Raw genomic sequence first — 23161 nt, forward strand, 5'->3', positions numbered from 1 at the left:
ACATGGTAAACCGGATTTGTTATATATTGTATATATTATATAAAAAATGTAATATAATAGTATAATATATCAGTATATATTATATACTGTATATATAATATGTAAATATTACATATATGTTATATTTTATATTGCTACTATGGTACATGTTTAGTCTACTTTATACCTGCATTATCCTTTCCATCCTTTGTAACTGAGCTACTGTGTGGAACAATTTCCCTTGTGGATCAATAAAATGTGTCTATGTCTACGTATATGTATCACATATTAACATACAAGTAAGGTATTACAAGTTAAAGGATGTTGTTATGTAGGGGTTTTCGTTGTTGTTGTGGGTTTGCATATTTCATGTCAGGCAGTGCTTCTCAATTATTTTCTGTTACGCCCCCTCGAGGAAGAAGAAAACAGTTCAACCCCCCACGACTATAAATAGTATATTTTGTCTATACAATTGCTATAAGTACTACTCTGCATCATTGTATCATTATTAACATTTAAGAAAACAAAGAGAAAATAAATAATACGTATAGATCAACTTACAACAAACAATAACTCTATTAACATTGTTTCAGTCTTTAACAAAAAAAGGATTTGAAGTGCATAAATTTGCCTGAAATAAAAACAAAAAAACAAATGGTTTCCTTATATAAACTATAACAAATGTTGACCGACTTTGATACTGAGAAATAAAAATAAAAATACTCAAGTAATAATACAATCAAATTGATCAGCAACACTAACTCCGGAGCACAATATATAAACCACTCCCACCAAATAAACACAAAAATGTGGGCGTTTTTTAATCATAACGAGTGAGACATGATTCATGTCTACAATGAGCACGTTTTGTAGTGCACACCTTTTCGAAGCAGGGGTTTGAAACATGATACTGTATAAAGCATGTTTCACACGCCCCACTACTGATGTAGCAAAAGGTGTTGCTAAAATTAAGCTTTTAAACATTTTGACAAATACAAATGTGTAAACTTCAAGTGAGGTTTTTTTTGGACTGCAGCACATTGTGGAAATAACAAATACAAACGTTCAAACAAAAAATAGCACACAAGCGCTCTCTCTCTCTCTCTCTCTCTCTCTCTCTCTCTCTCTCTCTCTCTCTCTCTCTCTCTCTCTCTCTCTCTCTCTCTCTCTCTCTCTTTCTCTTTCTCTTTCTCTCCCTCGCTCTCTCTCTCTCTCTCTCTCTCTCTCTCTCTCTCTATATATATATATATATATATATATATTATACACACATATATATCCATCAATTATATATATATATATATATATATATATATATATATATATATATATATATATATATATATATATATATATATATATATATATATATATATATATATATATGTGTGTGTGTTTGTGTGCCTCTTGCAAAATTAAACAGATATACTGCATTAAAAATAATAATTGTACGGCAAGAAAACGTTTTTTTTTGTTTTTAATACTGATTAATATTCATGTTTTACATTAGTATGATTGTATGGTCGTTTTGATCGTGCAGTATTGTATTAAATGATGTATCTCTCTCTCACACACATGGTAATATTCTGCCGCTGCTGTGGAGTGACTCACACACTCCACATGGGGAGGATCTCTCTCTCTCTCTCTCTCTCTCTCTCTCTCTCTCTCTCTCTCTCTCTCACACACACACACAGAAACAGAAACAGAAACAGATCATTATTGTGACGGTCCGTGAACGCAGCATGACTCTATAGTGTGTTGGAGCAATGTTCAGGCGGTCGTGCGTGTGGAATAAGTCACGGAGGATTATGTTTGTACGTACAGAAGTTATTTATTGTCTTATGTATTTATTTATTGGGGTGAAGTGGGTGTGGGGGTGGGTGTGTGTGTGTGGGGGGGGGGGGGCACACACCTGGCAATGCTGCGACTTCCTAAAACTTCCAAAAAAGTAATTTTCCTCGGGTGGATGTTATTTATAACTGCACATGTGTGTGCGTGGGTGGGTGTGTGTGTGTGTGTGCGTGTGTGTGTGTGTGTGTGTGTGTGTGTGTGGGTGGATGGGGGGTGAAAAAATACGTGGGGGTGACTTTTAAACACGCACACTTGCACTTCCCTCCGCCTCTTTCTTACACTCCCCACGCGGGCTATTTCTCATCCTGCCCGGAGAAGCCACAGAGTTTCATCGAACTCCAAGCTTGTGTTTCTGCCTCGACTTTTGTCATCTTTTGCTTTTTTACATTTAGTGGTTGTGGTGGTAATTAATCCACTCCGTTGTGATGCGCATTCCCGTAGATCCCAGCGCCAGCCGGAGGTTCAGCCCGCCGTCCAACAGCCTCCAGTCGGTGCCGGGCAAGATGACCGACGTGAGCTCGCCGGGAGCCGGGCAGCCCGACACGGCGGCGGCGGTGCCCCGACTCCGGGCTCATGAGAACCGCAGCATGGCCGAGATCATCGCGGACCACCCGGCCGAGCTGGTGCGCACCGACAGCCCCAACTTTCTGTGCTCGGTGCTGCCGTCACACTGGCGATGCAACAAGACGCTGCCGGTCGCCTTCAAAGTAAGACATATCATATTTATTTTCTTTTTATGGATTTTACTCTCTATTTCCTGTTAGTATTTTTTTTATTTTAGCAACGCTAACTTCATTTTGGCATTAAAATAGGAATGGTTAGTTCCTGATATCATGGGCTCCTAAAAAGTTAATTCGCACTTGTATTGTTGTTTTCCCAGAAAACTGTAATTATATCACTAATGACACTAATGGGGCTTTAAAGTTGTAAAAGCTTGTATAAAATTGCATCCCAAAATATCCTATGTCAGCAAGGTATTGTTTTAATTACTGTAAACTTGTCAAATTTAACTCACTTGTATTTAGAGCATCAATTAGCTAGTAATACACACACACACACACACACACACACATATATATATATATCATATACAGTATATGGGTATGTATATTATATACAGCATATGTGTATATATATGTATTATATACAGTATATGTGTATGTATATCATATACAGTATAAGTGTGTGTGTGTGTGTATATATATATGTATATATGCAATTTGTATTATTTATTGCTCAAGAAGTGTTTAATTATACTCAGATGCTTCACACTGTTGCTTGGCTACAAAACAAGAATTGATATTTTGTTTAATTCATAGCAGCTTTTTCATCTGTCCTGTTATCTTCATCCAAGGATCTTACTGCGAATCTGAGGGAGGATTTGTTTTTGTTGTTGTTGAGCACAGATTGTCGTCATGTGGTCATGTGACGTATCAGTGTAGGTGAAGCATTTTATGTGCGGTTATGACATTACATTTTTTTGGCTGACCCATGTTAGCTTTTCAGTTAGCAAGATTATGCAAAAAGCTGGATGTGAGGCAAGGATGTTGGGGAAAAACACATTTATATATTTTGATTTAAATTCATACATTTTTGCACTGGTGTAACATTGCAAGAGATAATAAGTTGATGTTGTTTTTTTGTCTCAGTGAGCAATGCCTGAATATTATAAATACAAATTACAGGCCTGTGGTATGCTAATGAAAATTAGGAGGTTTCACTTTAGTTTCCTTTGGTATTGTCACACTGAGTTATACATCCACTTGCTACTATTTTATCCTATAAGAAAAAAAACCTGCTATTTATTTAACATATGAACTACTAATAATTGTTGACACATTGTTGAAGGGGTAGAATTAAATACGATCTGCTTACTACTCCATTTTGGACATTATGTAAACAATAAAAAATTAAAATCCCATTAATCGGTTGCATACATTTATAAATATGAACACAAAACACATTTTCAAAACAATAATTATAGTTTTACTTGCAGAAAACCATGTGAAATACATTTAAACAAAAACTTAAATGGATAAATGAACATTTAACATAATTTTTTACCTTTACTAAGACTCTCTTTGGCGAAGGTGGCGATGGGAGAAGAATGACCAGGGGAGGGGAAAGGTACCTTCGTACTTTGCCATGAGTTCTATCTTGAATTCAATACTGTGTCTCACCTTCTTTATCAAAGTGCAGGTCCTCGCAACTTTCTTTGACCACATGGTGGCTAATTTTGCAGTCACACTTAATTATGAATGAAAAAAAGAGCACAGCGACTTAGGCATCATGTTTGCAATGTTTGGCCGCACGATAACCGAGATGGTGTACGAAAGCCGGGGCAAACTTCGGAAAAAAACGAGCCGTACGACTGAATCCCGTTACCATAATTTTCCTGGTTTGACCATGTTTCCATGGAGTCACCTTCTACCTCTCCTACCAGGTGGTCGCCCTAGGAGACATACCTGACGGCACGGTGGTCACGGTGATGGCGGGAAATGACGAGAACTACTCAGCTGAGCTGCGCAACGCCTCGGGCGTGATGAAGAACCAGGTGGCGCGCTTCAACGACCTGCGCTTTGTGGGCCGCAGCGGCAGAGGTGAGACTCACACTCTATTCTGTGTAGTCACGTATGTTGGTAGCACCCGTCAGCGGCCATTAGTGGTCACGTTCGCTTATGTGTCAACCACATAATCATCTCCTCCCCTCACTCCGCCGCATGTCTCTTCCCTCGTACGATTCATGTTTAGGGCACACTTGACTGGCCCTCACCAACCTCTTGGATATGCCTGATTTTTTTTCATGTAGGCCAGGGGTGTCCAAACTTTTTCCATTGAGGGCAGCACACGGAAAAATGAAAGCATGCGGGGGCCATTTTGATATTTTTCATTTTCAAATCATAACAAAATATATAAATATAAAGGGTCTCAGTCATTAAAATGTTAAATATAAGTCACATTATTATATATTTTTTTAATTTAAAGCTTACAATAAATCTCTATATCAACGTCAGGTTGATATAACGTTAAAAAAAAAGGTTCTATGCCTTTTCTGTCAAAGACAACTTTGTTTTTTATAGTAAAACTGAAATATGCAGTATTTTCCCCACCGCCCAAAACATTCAAAAATCAATGTTTGATGTGAAGTAATTGGAGCCCTAAAAAGATCAATAATGCATAACACCATTGATTTTAATTCATTATTATTTTTGATTAATCACAGTGAAAAGATCAATAAACACCCATTAAATATATTTGGGATCCAAAAGGTCCCCCAGTCATAAAGTGATACATTTTTATCATATATTTTTTTTACTTTCAACACTTAAATTACGAGATCAACTTCAGATATATCTGTCCATTTTACGTTTGATCTATTATTTTGTTTGTTTTATGCTCTTATGTCAAAGAAAACATTGTTTTTATATGGCATCCACACAATATATGCAATATTTTCCACATAAAACATTTTAAAGCGAAATATTTGAAGTAATTGGAGCCTTGAATAGATCAATAATTGATTATAACATAGAATTTTTTTTAAACTTTTTTTTTTTGAGCAATGGCAAAAAAAGCAAAATAAAGAAAGACAAAAGAAAAACAAACAGCCTGCATGGCAGCTTTGTGTCAACATTGCAACTGTTCCTCGTTAGATTTCATTTCATTCTACTTTTTGTAATGTTAATTTTTAATTTTTGCAATAGCATTTCCACAATATGTGGCGGGCCGCTAAACAACAAACACAAATGGCCCCCGGGCCGCACTTTGGACACCACTGATGTAGGCCAAGGGTTCCAAACACAAAATTAAGCAGAGTCTCACATCACAACTATTGCAAAATATTTACTTTGGAACCCGTAACACACAGCTGATTTAAATATTTTTAATGGCATATTTTCTCCTCTGTTGCGTTGGTTTTAGCTATCATCAAATTAATTTAAAATGAAATAATGAAATGTTATGGACACGTCATGTAATGATTTTTTTGACCAAAATGATTACAATACAGTTCAAACGAGATTAAAAAAAAACCATGCTCACACTCGGATCACATGCAACAATGGATGTCACATTTTTATTTTATTCAGGTGAAATACAAATGGCAGTATTTCTTTATTCACAAAAATAAACCACAAATGACGTTAGAATGATTTAGCACACAGTAGTGGTGTCCCGATACCAATATTTTAGTACCGGTACCGGTACCAAAATTATTTTGATACTTTTCGGTACTTTTCGATACTTTTGTAAATAGAGGGGACCACAAAAAATTGTATTATTGGCTTTATTTTAACCAAAAAATCCTAGGGTACATTAAACATATGTTTCTTATTGCAAGTTTGTCCTTAAATGAAATAGTGAACATACAAGACAACTTGTCTTTTAGTAGTAAGTAAGAAAACAAAGGCTCCTAATTTAGCTGCTGACATATGCAGTAACATATTGTGTCATTTTCCATTCTATTATTTTGTCAAAATTATTAGGGACAAGTAGTAGAAAATGAATTATTAATCTACTTGTTAATTTACTGTTAATATATACTTACTTTCTCTTTGAACATGTTCTATCTGCACTTCTGTTAAACTGTAATAATCACTTATTCTTCTGTTGTTTGATACTTTACATTAGTTTTGGATGATACCACAAATTTGGGTATCAATCCAATACCAAGTTGTTACAGGATCATACATTGGTCATATTCAAAGTCCTGATGTGTCCAGGGACATATTTCCTGAGTTTATAAATGTAATATACTGTAATTTTAAAAAAAACGAACAAAGATGTTGTGATGCCAAAAAATATCAACGTAATCTTAGTAGTATCGACTAGATACGCTCCTGTACTTGGTATCATTACAGTGGATGTCAGGTGTAGATCCACCAATGGCGTTTATTTACATTTTGACGGCAGTGAGCTAAGATGTGTAGTGAAGCATGTTTAGCTATTCCTCGTCCTGCAGGGATGATACTTGTAAGAAACATACTTTATTTGTCGACATGGAGGCGAGGATTAGTGATTTAGAAGTAGCTAAAACACTGCCGACTGCGAACGGACGTTTGCCGCTAGCTAGCTAGCACATGTCTCAAAGCACCTCTTCCGGTGGTGGGCGTTTCAGTGTTATTAACTTCACCTGTATCGTCAGTTTTTATGCCAAAATGCGTTCGTTCTCCCTTTTCTGTCTACACACTGTGTCTGCTTGTAAGTACTCCGGGATTGTGCGCTGCCGAACATGCTTGTTTGACACGACGTGACGACGAAGGAGAAGCAGGGGGGAGGGGGGGTGGACCGGTACTTTACAGAGGCGGTATAGTACCGAATATGATTCATTAGTATCGCGGTACTATACTAATACTGGTACACCATACAACCCTAGCACACAGTATGTTTTGTGTCTATGACTTACAATATGCATTATAGTGACATATGTGTACATGTATTTAAAGAAATACATTAGAAATACAAATTAATTACAAAAAATTCATGTTTACAAGCGAGTGTAGTTAGAAAAATATTGTTTTATGTTTAAGTGCATTTAACAATAGATGTGTATGTGCAAATGTATTATATATATTATAACATCTTTTATAAGTGCAAATATTCATCCATTTTCTACCGCTTTTCCCTTTCAGGGTTGTGGGGGTGCTGGAGCTTATCCCAGCTGCACTCAGGCAAATATAATTGTAATTAAATATTTATGTTTAAATTAGGGTTGTCAAAATTATCGAGTTAACTTGTGTGATTAATCACAACAATGTTGTATTAATCATGAACACACTTAGATTAAACATGCAGTTTATTTTAGCAGCACAAGCTATGAACCTGTTTCTATTTTTTGTGCAAATAAATGACATGCATTCAAGTTAAATAATTAAAAATGTCCCTGAATGAAATTCTGACATTAAAATTGCATTTGGGTACAAATATTGAGATCTTTTCTTATGCGAATTTTAATTATGCAAGAGAGTAATCACCTGTAATTAATCATTATTAATTCAAATACCAAAATGTGATTAATCTGATTTATTTAAAAAAAATCATCATTTGACAGCACTAGTTTAAATGTATTTAAATGTATAAAACAAAAATACATTTATATGTGCAAATATATCCAAAACAATACATTTACATGTGCAAATGTATTAAATAGTTAAAAAGGTTGAGTTGAGTTGAGTTTGTGTTTATTTCGAACATGCATGCATACAACATGTTACATCACAATTTCCAGTTTCTCTATTCAACATGTTCGAAATGGAGGAGGAAGAAGCAGAGCTTATTTAATCCTATTTAATCCTTTTCCTTTACAGAGCAGTTGCTAAAACTTTTGTTCACTTCCTGTTCTCAATTTATTCACAATATACTCCATAAGTTATACCATGAAAATTAAATACATTAATAATAATTAGTGAGGTAAATGATATTTCATATGGTGAGATAAATAAGATTATCTACAAAATAAATGGATGGTGAAATAAATTCAGAATGTTTATCATGGTTCTTCTTCTTTGTACTTTGTAAGTACTTTAAGTTTGAAGAGTTTCTTGAAGTGGATTATATTAGTACATTGTTTGATTTCTTTGCTTTTATTATTATTATAGAGGTTTATTTGAAATAGGGAGAGATACAAAAACATAGACATCTGAAACAGTTATCCAAAGTACGCATCATAGTGTTTGTAGCCAAAGCCCTAACCCTAATTTACAACACTTGTCCCCAACAACAACAACAACAACAATACAGATCCAACATCATTAAAAATAATGAATTATAATTAACTTAATCCATGCCTTTATTTATTCTACATACTGATATACTGAATGTCTTATGTGTTGTACGTGCGCACAAATGTTTTAAATTACTATTTTTTTTAATATTATATTTCTCCTCTCTTTTTGAGAAGAATTGTTGTATATTTTTGGGTAGCAGATTGTAGTTTGCTTTGTGCATAATTTTAGCTGTTTGCAAATTCACTATGTCGTGGAATTTCAGTATTTTCGATTCAATGAATAAAGGTTTTGAATGTTCTCTATATCCAACATTTTGTATTATTTTAACTGATCTTTTTTGTAACACGATTAGGGAATGAAGTGTACATTTGTAGTTATTTCCCTATATTTCTGTACAATAACTCAGATATGGTAACACTAGCGAGCAGTATGTAAAACTGTATTTCAAATATTTTTGTGTGGAAATGTACAGTATTAAGAAATCATTTATTTGTAAAAATGTATTAAACATAATTCATAGGTGCAAATATTTTTTTAAATACATGTATATAGGCAAATAAATTTAGAAAAAAATGATTTGTTGATTAGTGTATTGGAAAATAAATGTATATGTGAAAATGCATTTCAAATATTCTTGATTTGTAAATGTATTAAAAAAAATTGATACATGAACATGTATTAAACAATGGATATGTGAAAATATAATAAAAATAAATGTATATGTGCAAATATGTTAAAAAAAAAATTACGTATATATTTTTGCAAATTGACTTGTTCAAGGTGTATCCGCCTTTTACCCAATTGGATGGATTTGTGCAAATTCACTGTATTAAATACAATTATATGTAAAAGAAAAATAATTTTATACATGCAAATGTACTGTAGTAATACAATGTGGGTGCAAATGAATTCATTTTTTTTTTTTTTGGCAAATGTTTTACAAAATTATTTTGATGTAAGTCATGATAGGGAGGTTAAAAGACATGCTTACTCACACATCACAACGTCTCATCTAAGCATATTTGACACTGTAATCTGTGTAGTAAGTTTTAATGGCTAACCTGACTCTGTGGTTGAAGTCATAACCTAATTGACATCTCTAAGCCCTTAAAAATGCCTTCACTAATCGTCCTGCACTTTGTTAAATACTTAAAAAATAGCAACCTATGTCTTTGCTGAATGAAGGTGGTGTGGCCTGAGGGGGAAGTACTTGTTCTTATATTGAAAACACAGTTTTATACACAACATGTTTAAACAGTAATATATACTGTACAAATATATCAGTAGGAGAACACATTTATTATGGTATGTGTACACAAAAGGTTTTCTCCGTCCACATTAGAATGCAGTCCGTGCCCCACCCCTCTGCAAAGTTCCCCGTGTATCAGCCAAGACAACATAACAGCTTTGCTGAAAGGAATAAATTAATGATGACCTGACACGACCTCAGTCCTTGCAGGCGAGCAAACGTGCAGCACCTTTGTCACGTTCCCATGCCTGTTCAAAATGCCTTTCATGTTTTTTTTAAAGGTGTGCTCTGTAAGAAGAGAGTAGGACCTGTAGTTTTGTCTCGTCTATCCCTCGTGGCAGAGGGGGAACAAGAGGGATGAGGAGGAGAGTTAGTGTTTGGCCCGTTGCTGCGGAGACGCATCGTCGTGACACAGAATCTAGCGACAGGAAGTGACATGGGAGCTCCCGGGGAGATCAGACTACGGGTGTCTGAAATGAATACCTGGCTAGAAAGGAGGGATGGTGATGATGACACAGCACAGAGGCATGATTGATAGCATGGCTAGCTTAGCATAAGTGGATAGCATCATTAGGACGAGTCTGAGAACTTCACGTTGTCAAATGGGTTTGCATTTACAAACCCCAAAACCAGCGAAGTTGGCACGTTGTGTAAATCGTAAATGAAAACAGAATACAATGATTTGCAAATCCTTTTCAACTTATATTCAATTGAATAGACTGCAAATACAAGATACTTAATGTCCAAACTGGAAAACTTTGTTATTTTTTGCAAATATTAGCTCATTTGGAATTTGATGCCTGCAACATGTTTAAAAAAAGCTGGCACAAGTGGCAAAAAAGTTCAGGAATGCTCATCAAACGCTTATTTGGAACATCCCACAGGTGGACAGGCTAATTGGGAACAGGTGGGTGCCTTGATTGGGTGTAAAAGCAGCTTCCATTAAATGCTCAGTCATTCATAAACAAGGATGGGGAGAGACTCACCACTTTGTGAACAAATGTGTGAGCAAATTGTCGAACAGTTTAAGAACAACATTTCTCAACGAGCTATTGCAAGGAATTTAGGGATTTCACCATGTAGGGTCTATAATATCATCAAAAGGTTCAGAGAATCTGGAGAAATCACTGCACGTAAGCAATGATAATACGGACCTTCGATCCCCCAGGCCGTACTGCATCAAAAAGCGATATCAGTGTGTAAAGGATATCATCACATGGGCTCAGGAAGACTTCAGAAAACCACTGTCAGTAACTACAGTTTGTCGCTACATCTGTAAGTGCAAGTTAAAACTTTACTATGCAAAGTGAAATCCATTTATCAACAACACCCAGAAACACTGCCGGTTTCGCTGGGGCCGAGCTCATCTAAGATGGACTGATGCAAAGTGTAAAAGTGTTCTGTGGTCTGACGAGTCCACATTTCAAATTGTTTTTGGAAACTGTGGACGTCGTGTCCTACGGACCAAAGAGGAAAAGAACCATCTGGATTGTTATAGGCGCAAAGTTCAAAAGTCAGCATCTGTGATGGTATGGGGGTGTATTTCCCTTGTGGATCATTAAAGTTTGTCTAAGTCTATTAGTGCCCAAGGCATGGGTAACTTACACATCTGTGAAGGCACCATTAATGCTGAAAGGTACATGCAGGTTTTGGAGCAATATATGTTGCCATCCAAGCAACGTTACCATGGACGCCCCTGCTTATTTCAGCAAGACAATGCCAAGCCACGTGTTACATCAACGTGGCTTCATAATAAAAGAGTGCGGGTACTAGACTGGCCTGCCTGTAGTCCAGACCTGTCTCCCATTGAAAATGTGTGGCGCAATATGAAGCCTAAAATACCACAACAGAGACCCCGGACTGTCGAACAACTTAAGCTGTACATCAAGCAAGAATGGGAAAAAATTCCACCTGAAAAGCTTCAAAAATTGGTCTCCTCAGTTCCCAAATTTAATCTCTTGCAAACGTTTACTGAGGGTATTTAAAAGGAAAGGCCATGTAACACAGTGGTAAAAATGCCCCTGTGCCAACTTTTTTTGCAATGTGTTGCTGCCATTAAATTCTAAGTTAAGGATTATTTGCAACAAAAAAAAATATGTTTCTCAGTTCGAACATTAAGTATCTTGTCTTTGCAGTCATTCAGTTGAATATAGGTTGAAAAAGATTTGCAAATCATTACATTCTGTTTTTATTTACGAATTACACAATGTGCCAACTTCACTGGTTTTGAGTTTAGTATTAATCTGATCAGGCGTCAAACTGTCACTCTCCAAATCCTTAATTACATGAACATGTGTTATTTTTGGTTAGCATTTCAACATTTTTAACCTGTTGTACAAATGTACAATATGTCGTTAAGCAGCCAGGCCCTTTAAGTGCTACTTCCTGTTCTGTGGTTCTCATCACAAAGCCGGAAAGACTGTTAATAGCACCACCTGCAGGACTAGAATGTAATTTAGTTGTTGGTCAACTGTTATGTTATTTTAAATTACTATTTTTATCAACAGCAGCAGAAATACCTCTTGGTTGTTTGTTTTTGCTTTTCCACAAATGCCTTTCTTCGGCTTGCTGATTGGCTTAAAGTTCCTCACACTGAGGTGTTTTAGGACGACATCACGCTTCAATTTTAGATTTTAGCGTCCTCCTCATGGCCGCCGTGCAGGACACCTGTTGCATATGTCCTCATGTTTACAGTCAGCGTGGAGGACGCCCACGTGCGGACAGACAGCTGCTGCGATGGGTCGACGCATCTACCCCCCCTCCCCATTTCCTGTTTCGCTGCTGGTTGCCACGGTGACATGACGCATACCTTTTTACTGTTCATGCTGCTGCTGACCTGGCGCTCTGATTCACGGCATTCCGTGGGCATGCCCATGGGAGCTCACACACACATGCACACACTCACACACTCTCATCTCCCAGGCAGCGCTTGCCGGGGATTATGGCGAGAGGAAGTGACTATTAAAATGCCTGTCGCCCACTCACGCTGCAGAGAGTCTACATAACGCCACACTGTCTCCTGCAGTCCAGGCTCCACTTAGAGCGTGCCAGCCAACCTAAATAGACCCTCTCACACAAGCCAGCGTTATCCGTCGTAATCCTCCTCAATCCGCCCCCGGACGGTTTGCACTGGCTATTGTGGCACCGCAAGCACACTTGTGACTGCGGGTCGCTTTTGGGGCCGTGAATGTGTAGCGTTGTCTCTGCGAACCCCGTGTCAATTGATGTGGTTTTGATGTCTTCACAGGCAAGAGCTTCACGCTGACAATCACAGTATTCACCAACCCGCCGCAAGTGGCCACTTACCACAGAGCCATTAAGGTCACCGTGGACGGACCGCGGGAGCCCCGGCGTGAGTACCGCAATACACAGACACTTGGAATTTGTCATAAATGCATCAAAACATACCATCTCATACAAAGGTCGCTATCATTTTCAACAATTTTAAATAAGTCTCAGTGTTTGGACCACATTATTTTGGATCTGTAGCTTTAATGCTAATGAGCTGTGTCTCTGTGTGTATTAGTGTTGTCCCGATACCAACATTTTGGTACCCTTCCCATTACCAAACTTATTTCGACACTTTTTGGTACTTTTCAAATTAAAGGGGACCACAAAAAATTGCATTATTGGCTTAATTTTAAGACAAAATATTAGGGTACATTAAACATATGTTTCTTATTGCAAGTGTGTCCTTAAATAAAATAGTAAACATACAAGACAACTTGTCTTTTAGTAGTAAGTAAACAAACAAAGGCTCCTAATTTAGCTGCTGACATATGCAGTAACATATTGTGTCATTTATCATTCTATTGTTTTGTAAAAATTATTAAGGACAACTGGTAGAAAATTAATTATTAATCTACTTGTTCATTTACTGTTAATATCTGCTTACTTTCTCTTTTAACATGTTCTATCTACACTACTGTTAAAATGTAATACCGGTAATCACTTATTCTTCTGTTGTTTGATACTTTACATTAGTTTTGGATGATACTACAAATTTGGGTATCAAAGACCGGTACTTTTCAGAGACGGTATAGTACAGATTATGATTCATTAGTATCGCGGTACTATACTAATACCGGTATACCGTACAACCCTAGTGTTAAAGTTCAAGTACCACACACACTAGGTGTGGTGAAATTACCCTCTGCATTTGACCCATCCCCATGTTCACCCCGTGGGAGGTGAGGGGAGCAGTGAGCAGCAGTGGTGGCCGCGCTCGGGAATCATTTTGGTGATTTACCCCCCAATTCCAACCCTTGATGCTGAGTGCCAAGCAGGGAGGTAATGGGTCCCATTTTTATAGTCTTTGGTATGACTCGGCCGGGGTTTGAACTCACGACCTACCGATCTCAGGGCGGACATGTATATGCTTCCACTTTGTAAAAAAAAATAAAAATGAAGAAGGCTTCACTATAAGCCTTGAAATGTAGCCCGGAGCTATGCAATTTTTTGTCAGACAGCTGCATATGTGGGAGGTGTAGGCTTGACCACGTAGTGTTCTTCAGCTAACAGGCTAACCAAGATTAATGCTGCAGTTCAAAGGTGTGTGTAATGTTAGCATGGAGCTTACTTACTGAAGCTATATGCTAGTGTTGCTAACGTTTACGTCTTCCTGTCTTACTCCTTAATGTTATTTTATTTAATCTATGGCATCTATTATAAGTGTAGAGTTACAGTGTCTATCCCCCTGAGAACCAGCATCCTCTGCAGTGGACATTTTTTCCCAAATTCTAACAAAAGGAATACGCAAAAAACTAACGTATTATCCAAAATACTGTAATATATGCCATATATCACTTGAGACAATGTCACATTGGCGTGTGATTGGATGACACAAACGTTAGCAACACTAGCAAAGCTAGGTGAGCTACAATGCAAACATTACACTCACATTTTAATCGTAACATCGTGCTCGGTTAGCATTATAGCTGAAGAACAACAACATACCATGTCTGTAGCTGACTGATGGATAGTTGGCAGAGCTGCAGGCTGCATTCTAAAATGTGTAGTGAGTAGGCTTATCCACCTAGTGTCGGGTCAGAGGCAGGTTCACATCCCTGAGGAAAGAGGAAGGAGGCTTTGCCTTCATGACGAGCCGCAACTTTTAAAGCAAGCGTTTGAGCGTTTCTTTTCGTAATAGTGAAAAAGCAGTGACAGGCCGTGCGTTTCCCACCTAGGCCTTCCGTGATGTCCGACTTCAATGATTACCTCTCAACACTGCAAAAAGTCAGCGTTCAAAAACAAGAAAAAAAAAAAAAATTAGGGGTATTTTATTTGAACTAAGCAAAATTATCTGCCAATAGAACAAGAAAATTTGGCTTGTCAAGACTTTCCAAAACAAATAAAATTAGCTAACTTGAATGAACCCAAAAATACCTTAAAATAAGTATAGTCTCACTAATAAGTGCACTTTTCTTGGTAGAAAAAAAAGACACCTTTTTGCTCAATATGTTGAAAAATATTCTTAAATTAAGTAAATGCTAGTGCCGTTATCTTGACATAATGATATGCGCTCGGCATTACATTTCTTGAAACCAGAAAACTTATACTAAAAACAAATGTATTGTTCTTAATGGAAAGGCAACAAGGAAACTGTTTGTTACTCTCTGGGTCTCCTAGCTCCTCAGGCAAATCATACGGTCTAAAAATGCATGTTTCCATCGATAACATGACATCATCGCGCCAAGTGCGTGCTCTTTCAGTCAATTACTGCGCATATATACGGCCCGGCCCCCGGTCAAAAAAATTTTAATTGTAATTTTGAAGAATTCATCTGAATGTGCATGAACTATTTCTGTTCAAAATTGTTAGAAATATCACATGTTAAATGTTTAAATATTAACTGTCAGTTTACTGTACTGCGCCAACTGAACTACTTTATGAGTACGTATTTTCTATTGTTTCATTGAAAATAAAACAGCAAAGTCCATCCGTTTTAATTATGCGACAAAATTGTGTCAAAGTCATGCTTTTTTTTTTTTCATGCTTGAAATAAGAAATTATTACTTTAAAAAAGTAGTTTTATACTTGTGAGTGTTGATGACACAGCTTTGCAACAGTTGATATTCTAGTTTCAAGCATGTTTTACTCAATATAGGTCATACAATCTCAGCTACAAGCTGTAATATCTTACTGAGATAATTTAGGACCAAAACCCTTAAAACAAGTAAAACACTAACATCAAATCTTTTTAGAGAGAATAATTCTTATCAGACAGAAAATAAGCAAATATCACCCTTATTTGAGATATTTAATCTTACTTAGATTTCAGTTTTTGCAGTGAAAATACCATAATTTATGTCCCCACATGACCATTGCTGGAGAAATACTATACAGAAACACATTTACGTACTACATAACAGGTTATATTCTGGCGGATTTAAAAATCAATAAACCCGCATCAGCAATTAGAACATATCTTATGTGGTACTGTCAAAATTAAAATTGCAAAAAACATATTAAACGTGAAAAGATAAAGAAATAAAATATCTGAACTCACAATCTGTAGAGCCCATCCGAGCTTCCGGGGTTGGCCGACATGGTCTCACAAGATGTAGTTTGTCTTTAAATATCCTTCTTGAAAATGGCCTTGCAAATATACGTGTTGTTTTGTCTAATCATGAAAGATGCAGACGAGGCGTGTTGGCTGAGTTCTTAAAGTTTACCCCACAAGGTGCTCATCCAAAACATCCCGCTGCCGGCATAGCTAAACGTGGCCACTGTGCATGCTCTTCACTACTGTGTCATGCTGGGTAATGGAGTTCTTATGTTACTTAGCTCATAACATCACTATATATATCTGCCTTAGACCATCTAGAAGGCCTTACTGACAACAACTCGTGATCTGATTGGCTATCGCAATTGTCTGTCAACGGACGCCTGCATTGTGGATTCTGAAGGCTTCGGGCAGATGTCGTACAGCATGGCAACATAAGCTAGCTGAATTCTGATTGGATAAAAACTCTATTACCTAAAAACAACAGCGCTGGAAGGAGCATTATATGACATGAAAAGAATATGAATACTTTTAGATATTTAGGGAAAGTAAATAAAAAAATACTTTTATCTTTAATTATGATCATGATTTCTGGTTATGTTAGGCCAGCAGAGAAGGCCTTGCTGGCCCTTACGGCACACCACTGTAAAAAAGTAACTGAGAATGAGATGATAGATTTTTGTCACATTTGGTGGTCATAAACCGGAACACATATTACCGCGAAAAGTCCCCATTGTATAAAAGGGTCTCTTTGACAAATTATCATCCATTAACAATTTGACTGTATTTTCTCATGTTCCGCCCCGCCCCAATTACTCGCCAGTCATACCATCCATTTGGAAAGTGCCGCACCTCAGACAAACAAACAAAAACATATTTTCTACAATAATTAAATTGTGGTGCTTTAAATTAACTTGACCTCTCATGAACCAGAGACCCAAATTGAGCCGGAATATTCCTGAGAGTGCTAGCATCAGCTCGTTTTAATGGGCCATATAAAACTTTACTATACTTTAGCCGTCAGTGCCAACTGGTCTGGCAAGCAGCTGTTTGCCTCCTGCTTGTTTAACTAAAATTCTATTTAAAAAAAAAAAAAAAAAGTGAACAATATGGCGTCACAAACAAGCGCCCTCACATGTGGCAGCAGGACAGAGCGGAGCCGCGAGACACTGGGATTAGAAGCAGCATCATTCCCCTCTGCTTGGAAAAGCTGCGGGCGGTGCCAAGAAAACACTCGCACACACTCACTAGACGCTGGGTTTGATCAAAAGCATTTCCTGTGCATCTGCCGTCGCACGTCAAATGACTTTTTTTTTTTCTTCAAATAAGTTGCTTGTTTGGTGGCAAACAGATGAGACTCAGACAACGTCTCTATTCATGTCCAGCCTGCTATCAGGTGAGCAGGTTCTGGCCCGCTTTTAACAGCATCTGTTGTTCTCGTCTGCAAAGGTCGCTTGTTCGACGGCTATTTTTTTTAAACGAGGAACAAAACATGTTCTTTTTTTTCCCACTTTCATCCTTTTATTTCGCATATGAGAGCGACTTGGTGTCTCCATGCATGCTATCCATCACAAATCACGCCGCTGTATGGTCAGGATGACATCGCTGGCATAATTTTACTCAGCCAGGTCTTTAAGCTCCGCCCTCATAACCCTCATCCTGATTTCAAGTACAGAAACCTGTCTGAGTGCCATAAAAGTGACCAAATCCCTTTCAGTTAGTACATATTATTTGTAAACATTTGTTGTGAAAGGCACCAAAATAAATGATCTCGAGTGTACCACTTTTTGGTACCTTTGCACTATACTAGTGTTGTCCCGATACCAATATTTTGGTACCGATACCGGTACCAAAATTATTTCGATACTTTTCGGTACTTTTCTAAACAAAGGGGACCACAAACAATGGCATTATTGGCTTTATTTTAACAAAAAATCTTACGGTACATTAAACATATGTTTCTTATTGTAAGTTTGTCCTTAAATAAAATAATGAACATATTAAACAACTTGTCTTTTAGTTGTAAGTAAGCAAACAAAGGTTTTCTAATTTAGTCTGCTGACATATGCAGTAACATCCATCCATCCATCCATCTTCTTCCGCTTATCCGAGGTCGGGTCGCGGGGGCAGCAGCCTAAGCAGGGAAGCCCAGACTTCCCTCTCCCCAGCCACTTCGTCCAGCTCCTCCCGGGGGATCCCGAGGCGTTCCCAGGCCAGCCGGGAGACATAGTCTTCCCAACGTGTCCTGGGTCTTCCCCGTGGCCTCCTACCGGTCGGACATGCCCTAAACACCTCCTTAGGGAGGCGCTCAGGTGGCATCCTGACCAGATGACCGAACCACCTCATCTGGCTCCTCTCGATGCGGAGGAGCAGCGGCTTTACTTTGAGCTCCCCCCGGATGACAGAGCTTCTCACCCTATCTCTAAGGGAGAGCCCCGCCACCCGGCGGAGGAAACTCATTTCGGCCGCTTGTACCCGTGATCTTGTCCTTTCGGTCATAACCCAAAGCTCATGACCATAGGTGAGGATGGGAACGTAGATCGACCGGTAAATTGAGAGCTTTGCCTTCCGGCTCAGCTCCTTCTTCACCACAACGGATCGATACAGCGTCCGCATTACTGAAGACGCCGCACCGATCCGCCTGTCGATCTCACGATCCACTCTTCCCTCACTCGTGAACAAGACTCCGAGGTACTTGAACTCCTCCACTTTGGGCAAGATCTCCTCCCCAACCCGGAGATGGCACTCCACCCTTTTCCGGGCGAGAACCATGGACTCGGACTTGGAGGTGCTGATTCTCATCCCAGTCGCTTCACACTCAGCTGCGAACCGATCCAGTGAGAGCTGAAGATCCTGGCCAGATGAAGCCATCAGGACCAAATCATCTGCAAAAAGCAGAGACCTAATCCTGCAGCCACCAAACTGGATCCCCTCAACGCCTTGACTGCGCCTAGAAATTCTGTCCATAAAAGTTATGAACAGAATCGGTGACAAAGGGCAGCCTTGGCGGAGTCCAACCCTCACCGGAAACGTGTCCGACTTACTGCCGGCAATGCGAACCAAGCTCTGACACTGATCATACAGGGAGCGGACCGCCACAATCAGACAGTCCGAAACCCCATACTCTCTGAGCACTCCCCACAGGACTTCCCGAGGGACACGGTCGAATGCCTTCTCCAAGTCCACAAAGCACATGTAGACTGGTTGGGCAAACTCCCATGCACCCTCAAGGACCCTGCCGAGAGTATAGAGCTGGTCCACAGTTCCACGACCAGGACGAAAACCACACTGTTCCTCCTGAATCCGAGGTTCGACTATCCGGCGTAGCCTCCTCTCCAGTACACCTGAATAGACCTTACCGGGAAGGCTGAGGAGTGTGATCCCACGATAGTTAGAACACACCCTCCGGTTCACCTTTTTAAAGAGAGGAACCACCACCCCGGTCTGCCAATCCAGAGGTACTGCCCCCGATGTCCACGCGATGCTGCAGAGTCTTGTCAACCAAGACAGCCCTACAGCATCCAGAGCCTTAAGGAACTCCGGGCGGATCTCATCCACCCCCGGGGCCTTGCCACCGAGGAGCTTTTTAACTACCTCAGCAACCTCAGCCCCAGAAATAGGAGAGCCCACCACAGATTCCTCAGGCACTGCTTCCTCATAGGAAGACGTGTTGGTGGGATTGAGGAGGTCTTCGAAGTATTCCCTCCACCGATCCAAAACTTCCGCAGTCGAGGTCAGCAGAACACCATCCGCACCATACACGGTGTTGGTAGTGCACTGCTTCCCCTTCCTGAGGCGGTGGATGGTGGTCCAGAATCGCTTCGAAGCCGTCCGGAAGTCGTTTTCCATGGCTTCCCCGAACTCCTCCCATGTCCGAGTTTTTGCCTCCGCGACCGCTGAAGCCGCACACCGCTTGGCCTGTCGGTACCTGTCCGCTGCCTCAGGAGTCCCATGAGCCAAAAGAACCCGATAGGACTCCTTCTTCAGCTTGACGGCATCCCTCACCGCCGGTGTCCACCAACGGGTTCTAGGATTACCGCCACGACAGGCACCAACTACCTTGCGGCCACAGCTCCAATCAGCCGCCTCGACAATAGAGGTGCGGAACATGGTCCACTCGGACTCAATGTCCAGCACCTCCCTCGTGACATGTTCAAAGTTCTTCCGGAGGTGGGAATTGAAACTCTCTCTGACAGGAGACTCTGCCAGACGTTCCCAGCAAACCCTCACAATGCGTTTGGGCCTGCCAGGTCTGTCCGGCATCCTCCCCCACCATCGCAGCCAACTCACCACCAGGTGGTGATCGGTAGAAAGCTCCGCCCCTCTCTTCACCCGAGTGTCCAAAACATGAGGCCGCAAATCCGATGACACAACTACAAAGTCGATCATAGAACTGCGGCCTAGGGTGTCCTGGTGCCAAGTGCACATATGGACACCCTTATGCTTGAACATGGTGTTCGTTATGGACAATCCGTGACGGGCACAAAAGTCCAATAACAAAACACCACTTGGGTTCAGATCCGGGCGGCCATTCTTCCCAATCACGCCTCTCCAGGTTTCACTGTCGTTGCCAATATGAGCGTTGAAGTCCCCCAGTAGAACGAGGGAATCACCCGGGGGAGCACTCTCAAGTTCTCCCTCGAGTGAATCCAAAAAGGGTGGGTACTCTGAGCTGCTGTTTGGCGCGTAAGCGCAAACAACAGTCAGGACCCGTCCCCCCACCCGAAGGCGGAGGGAAGCTACCCTCTCGTCCACCGGGTTGAACTCCAACATGCAGGCTCTGAGCCGGGGGGCAACAAGAATTGCCACGCCAGCCCGTCGCCATGCAGTAACATATTGTGTCATTTTCCATTTTATTATTATTAAGGACAAGTAGTAGAAAATTAATTATTAATCCACTTGTTCATTTACTGTTATTATTTGCTTACTTTCTCTTTTAACATGTTCTGTCTACACTTCTGTTAAAATGTAATAATCACTTATTCTTCTGTTGATGATACCACAAATTTGGGTATCAATCCGATACCAAGTCGTTACAGGATCATACATTGGTCATATTCAAAGTCCTCATGTGTCCAGAGTACGGATGTCCCGATCCAGGTTTTTGCACTTCCGATCCGATACCGATATTGTTTTTGCACTTCCGATCCGATACCGATACTGACCGACACTGGCCTATCCGAGCATGTATTACAGTTTAAAGTTATTTAGCCTACTTAGTTGTCAGAATCATGTTGAAAAGGGTTTTAGTACTCTTGATAACAACTAGCCAGCTGAATTAGGGGAGTTTGAATAATACACAATGGTTGGTAACAAGAAACTGACCTGTTTATTCAAGGATAAACACAAAATAGACAAAATTATACATGACAAACAGAAATGGCATCATTGAACTAGGGCTGGGTGATATGGCCTTTTTTTAATATTGCGAAATTTTAAGGCCATATCGCGATACACGATATATATCTCGGTATTTTGCCTTAGCCTTGAATGAACACTTGATGCATATAATCACAGCAGTATGATGATTCTATGTGTCTACATTAAAACATTCTTCTTCATACTGCATTAATATATGCTACTTTTAAACTTTCATGCAGAGAAGGAAATCACAACTAAAAAAAAATCACAATTTTTTTCATACGGTGTTGATCTGGAAATGTTTGCCTCGGCATTTCGATGGTGTGGGCGTGTGGCACCAAATGGAGATAAGCGTCTCATTAGACGTAACAATATTTGAACAATGATGACGAAAACTGTTTTCTCTGTCGTGTCCGTGTGTCGAAAATTGTTATGCGCTTATTTCTTTATTTGATTTTGTGCATGGCATAGATTTGCCGTGCGCAGAGGATGCTTGAGCAGTGCGCAATCGCGCAGGCGCGCACCTTAGAGGGAACGTTGCTCGCACGGCTGCGCTAGCATCACAGCTAACGTTAGCCATGCTGCTACCTCTCTGCTCGGGGAGGACGTATACGTATGTGACGTATGACGTGACAGTATGTGACGTGTGTAAGAAGGTGCGCTTTCTGTCTGTGAGAGGGAGAAACAGGAAAGAGTGAGAAAGAGCCTGTCGTCGCTAAAAGCAACTGCATCCACAGACCTGTGGATGTGTTTAAGGTGTGCTGGAAAATGCGGAACGGAAATTAGGGAGCAGCAGAAAAGTGGAATGTATTATTTAAATCGATGCGTTGGAAAACACGGACCGCAGTTTTTTTTTAAAACTGGATCTGGATCGACATTTTCCCATGCCGTGCAAATACGCATTTTTTGGCAAATATCGGCGGCCGATCCGATCCAAATATCGGATCGGGACATCCCTAGTCCAGAGACATATTTCCTGAGTTTATTAACATAATATGAATTTTAAAAAGACGAAAGAAGATGTTGTGATTCCAAAAAATATCGATGTAATCAGAGTAATATCAACTCGATACGCTACTGTACTTGGTATCATTACAGTGGATGTTTGGTGCAGATCCACCAATGCCATTTGTTTACATTTTGATGCCGGTGAGCTACGGTGTGTAGTGAAGCATGTTTAGCTATTCCTCATCCTGCAGGGATAATACTTGTAAGTAACTTACTTTATTTGTCGCCATGGAGGCGAGGATTAGTGATTTAGAAGTAGCTATGGACAAATGAACGTTAGCCGTTAGCTCGCTAGCCATGTCTTAAAGCACCTCTTCCTGAGGGTGTTTCAGTGTTATAACTTCACCTTTATTGTCAGTTTTCAAGCCAAAATGCAGCTGTTCTCCCTTTTCTGTCTACACACTGTGTCTGCTTGTAAGTACTCCGTGATTGTGCACTGCCGAACATGCTCGTCTGCTCGTAAACCAGCAATGACACGACGTG

At 39.7% G+C, this 23161-nt stretch overlaps 1 protein-coding gene across 2 annotated transcripts in view; it reads left to right on the forward strand.

Moving 5' to 3' along the window:
- The first annotated feature begins 2133 nt into the window (after nucleotides 1–2133).
- The window catches only part of runx2b (RUNX family transcription factor 2b), a 49094-nt gene continuing 28066 nt past the window's right edge, over nucleotides 2134–23161 (forward strand). For both annotated transcript variants that reach the window (XM_061929432.1, XM_061929433.1), the window contains exons 1-3: nucleotides 2134–2537; nucleotides 4274–4430; nucleotides 13052–13156. In XM_061929432.1, coding sequence (XP_061785416.1) covers nucleotides 2256–2537; nucleotides 4274–4430; nucleotides 13052–13156 — 544 coding nt within the window. In that variant the 5' untranslated portion in view covers nucleotides 2134–2255. The remainder of the gene's footprint in view (nucleotides 2538–4273; nucleotides 4431–13051; nucleotides 13157–23161) is intronic.

Source organism: Nerophis lumbriciformis, linkage group LG34 (assembly GCF_033978685.3).
Source record: "Nerophis lumbriciformis linkage group LG34, RoL_Nlum_v2.1, whole genome shotgun sequence".
NCBI classification, from domain to species: Eukaryota; Metazoa; Chordata; class Actinopteri; order Syngnathiformes; family Syngnathidae; genus Nerophis; species Nerophis lumbriciformis.